The sequence below is a fragment of the Pyrus communis genome, chromosome 17 (assembly GCF_041283825.1).
Source record: "Pyrus communis isolate YQ-2024b chromosome 17, ASM4128382v1, whole genome shotgun sequence".
NCBI classification, from domain to species: domain Eukaryota; kingdom Viridiplantae; phylum Streptophyta; class Magnoliopsida; order Rosales; family Rosaceae; genus Pyrus; species Pyrus communis.
This window is the reverse complement of record NC_142581.1, coordinates 13,088,817-13,091,652: the sequence shown is the minus strand read 5'-3', so window position 1 is coordinate 13,091,652 and position 2,836 is coordinate 13,088,817. Positions and strand designations below refer to the sequence as shown.

At 36.7% G+C, this 2,836-nt stretch overlaps 1 protein-coding gene across 1 annotated transcript; it reads right to left on the bottom strand.

Moving 5' to 3' along the window:
* Nucleotides 1–637: 637 nt before the first annotated feature.
* On the bottom strand, nt 638–2,158 carry LOC137749383 (uncharacterized). The gene is made up of 2 exons (XM_068489476.2): nt 1,750–2,158; nt 638–1,045 (listed from the first exon to the last, which is right to left on the bottom strand). The coding sequence occupies exons 1-2, from the start codon at nt 2,046–2,048 to the stop codon at nt 994–996; spliced, it is 351 nt and encodes a 116-aa protein (XP_068345577.2). The 5' UTR covers nt 2,049–2,158; the 3' UTR covers nt 638–993.
* Nucleotides 2,159–2,836: the final 678 nt, after the last annotated feature.

The following is a 2,836-nucleotide window of genomic DNA, read 5'->3' as shown; positions in this document are numbered from 1 at the left end:
TCCAGGGTGATCAAAATGATATTTATTCAAAACCCTCTCATTACTCCTCATCAAATCCTCACTCAAAAGGTAACTCCCAATTTTCCTATTCAATTTGGGATTAATTACCAAGTTAATTGCAAGATATCATAATATCTTGCTATTACACTCACAATTTGACTATATGTGGCTGGCCCCTATTCTCCAAATAGGGTCAATCACTCCCCTATAAATAGCCATGTTTTCCCACTAACAGGCGAGACCATTCTCTCCCCAAAAATTTCTAAACACTTTTTTCTCTCAAATTCTAATTTTGACATTTGAGATTCTTCGGTCAAAGCACCCCCCCCCCCCCAAAAAAAAAATTGCGGGTGCGTCAGGCTTTTGGCCTTAATTTTAGGTGTTATTATTTTGTAGGTGCATTTTCGTCAAATGAGAAGATGGCAGAAATTTGTTCCACAAATGTCTTAATAATATGAGGAAATTGTCGTTTCTTAACTAATTTTTGTTCCTACACTTTTTCCGTGCATTTTGTTCATGGTCGAGAAGACGAATACACAAGTTTCTTTTTTTTTTTTTTAACGAACCAAAAGTTTGATATGGGATTTAAGTGGTGAGTGTGAGGTCTACATAGAGAGCGTGGTGTGTGAGAGTAATATTAGAAACTCATCTCTCCGATTTTCAATCAGAAAATTAATTGTCACAAAGAACATAAATTGTTACAAAACAAGATCAAAATACTCATTTCACATTCACTGCATGCAGGTCTTCAACTAGTTGAGGGGTAAAAAAATCCCATCTGATGAGAGATGAATCGTAATGGTCAGTTAGCAGAAATCAAGGATGTGTTAGAAGCAAACACTTGTAGCTTCAAATCTCTGGTAAATCTAAATCCCTGGAGGTAAAAGTAAAACCCCAATGCAAGCAAACCTATATTACAGCTTTACAGTTTGACTGCTCCTGATTTTTTCTTTGCTTTTCGCGTTTCCATTTTGTATTTGTAATGAGAAAAATCTACTGAGACTTAGCGCCACAGTTGCAGCATCTTTCTATGAACCACGCTAACCTGTTTTTCACAAAAGGAAATAGATAGCAGTATTACTCAAATTAACTGAATAAATTGAACGCAAAATGATATCGTTAACTTTGCGGAATAGTTGCAAGGTGCTTGTAACTCAGTATAAAAGAGCGTTTACCCTTGCAAGTGAAACAGTTGAATGTGTTGACTTTCTTAACTACCAGTAACTCATGGATAGGTTAATTTCCTTCTGAGGGTCTTCAAACTGTTTTTAACAATCTACATTTTTCACTGTTAACTGTCTGTAGTGGTTGTTTTTTACCTGTGTTTTCTACGTTTGCTCAGCTCTGATTGGTAGGTCTAGGCTTTTGGATGATTGGATCAAATAAAGTAAATCAGTGTGGATTTACCATGGTTCTCAAATAAAAGGAAGTAAAAAAGTAAAAACCTACCAGTCAAAATCACCCCCAACCAAGAGCATCTGCATACAGTAGCTTGAATTGCATTGCCATGATTCTCAAATAAGGAAATATAAATCATTTCCCATTTAAATGTTGGAAAATCGGTGTTTATAAAACTAATTATGTTTCTGTAATTGATAACTACTGCAAAAACTGCACCGATTCAAAAATCTGAAATTCTAATGCAAAAATACATGTTTTGATTAACTAACTAATCTATATTAACAGTTCCCCTAAATGCTAATTAATGCTGTTGCTATCCAAGTTTGTAATGAGATAGAAAGCACTTACAAGTCTACTAGGCATGAGCTCTTGGAATCCGAATCCTCGGGTGGTCTCCGATAATCCAACGAGAATGGTGATGGTGCTGGAGGATTACTAGGGAGCCTCTGACCATAAGGCAGAAGAGGGAGGTTCTCCGCGGACGCGTGGCTCGAGGGGGGCTGAGAGAAAGGCGGCGAAGGGGAGGGAGACGGCGAGAATATGTACCTTTGGTTGCCGGGTCCTACACTAATTGGAAGTGGAGAGGGAGGTGTTGGAGGAGATGATGTTGGAGAAGCGTAGGCTTTTTTCTCATCATCGTCCTCCATTTAAATATTTTGCACAACATGCAGATTAATGTTCTCTCTCCCTCTCTCTTTCTTGGCCTTGGAAGTATGTAATTAGGACAATATGTCCCTCTGAGGCAAAGTCATGACTTCCCCGGGAGTTTTTTTCTTTTCTGTTTGAATCTTTGGTATAACCTAACTGTCATGGGCACGCTCCTCAGCTGCTCATTCCTTGTTTCATGCACATATTCACATGCCAATTTGGTAAGCTGGTTTACTTTTCTTACTAGGTCTTCTAGTTTGTACTTGTTACATTGGGCATTGACTAATTTTGTATTGTTAATGTTTACTTAACAGGAATGAGAACGTAAAGACTCAAGAAATATTGGAATAGAAAAGTAAGGAAGGGGAATTGGATCGACTGATCTCCCAGAACTTATATGATCATGATTATCAAGTATTGGATTACGATGTTTAAGGAGAAACTCACACTTTTCCTAATTGTATGTGTCAATAAACACATGAACAGTTAGGAATTGAGGCATGTTTACTCATCATGAGAAGGAATGAAGATATGAAGGATTGGATATGGAATAAACAATACTCTGGATACCAGAAACAATTTGGATCCACTTTTGTTTTTCATGTTTTTTTGGTACACATGAACTAGAATCATACACACTCCTTTTAGTCCTTCATTGTAAGTAAATACATGAATAAAAATGATATCCATTCATCATAAGTAAACATGCCTTGAACATATTTTAACACTTACACTCTGTTTGGATAAAAAAATTGACAGAAATTGAAATGACGAAGTTTAATTTTCT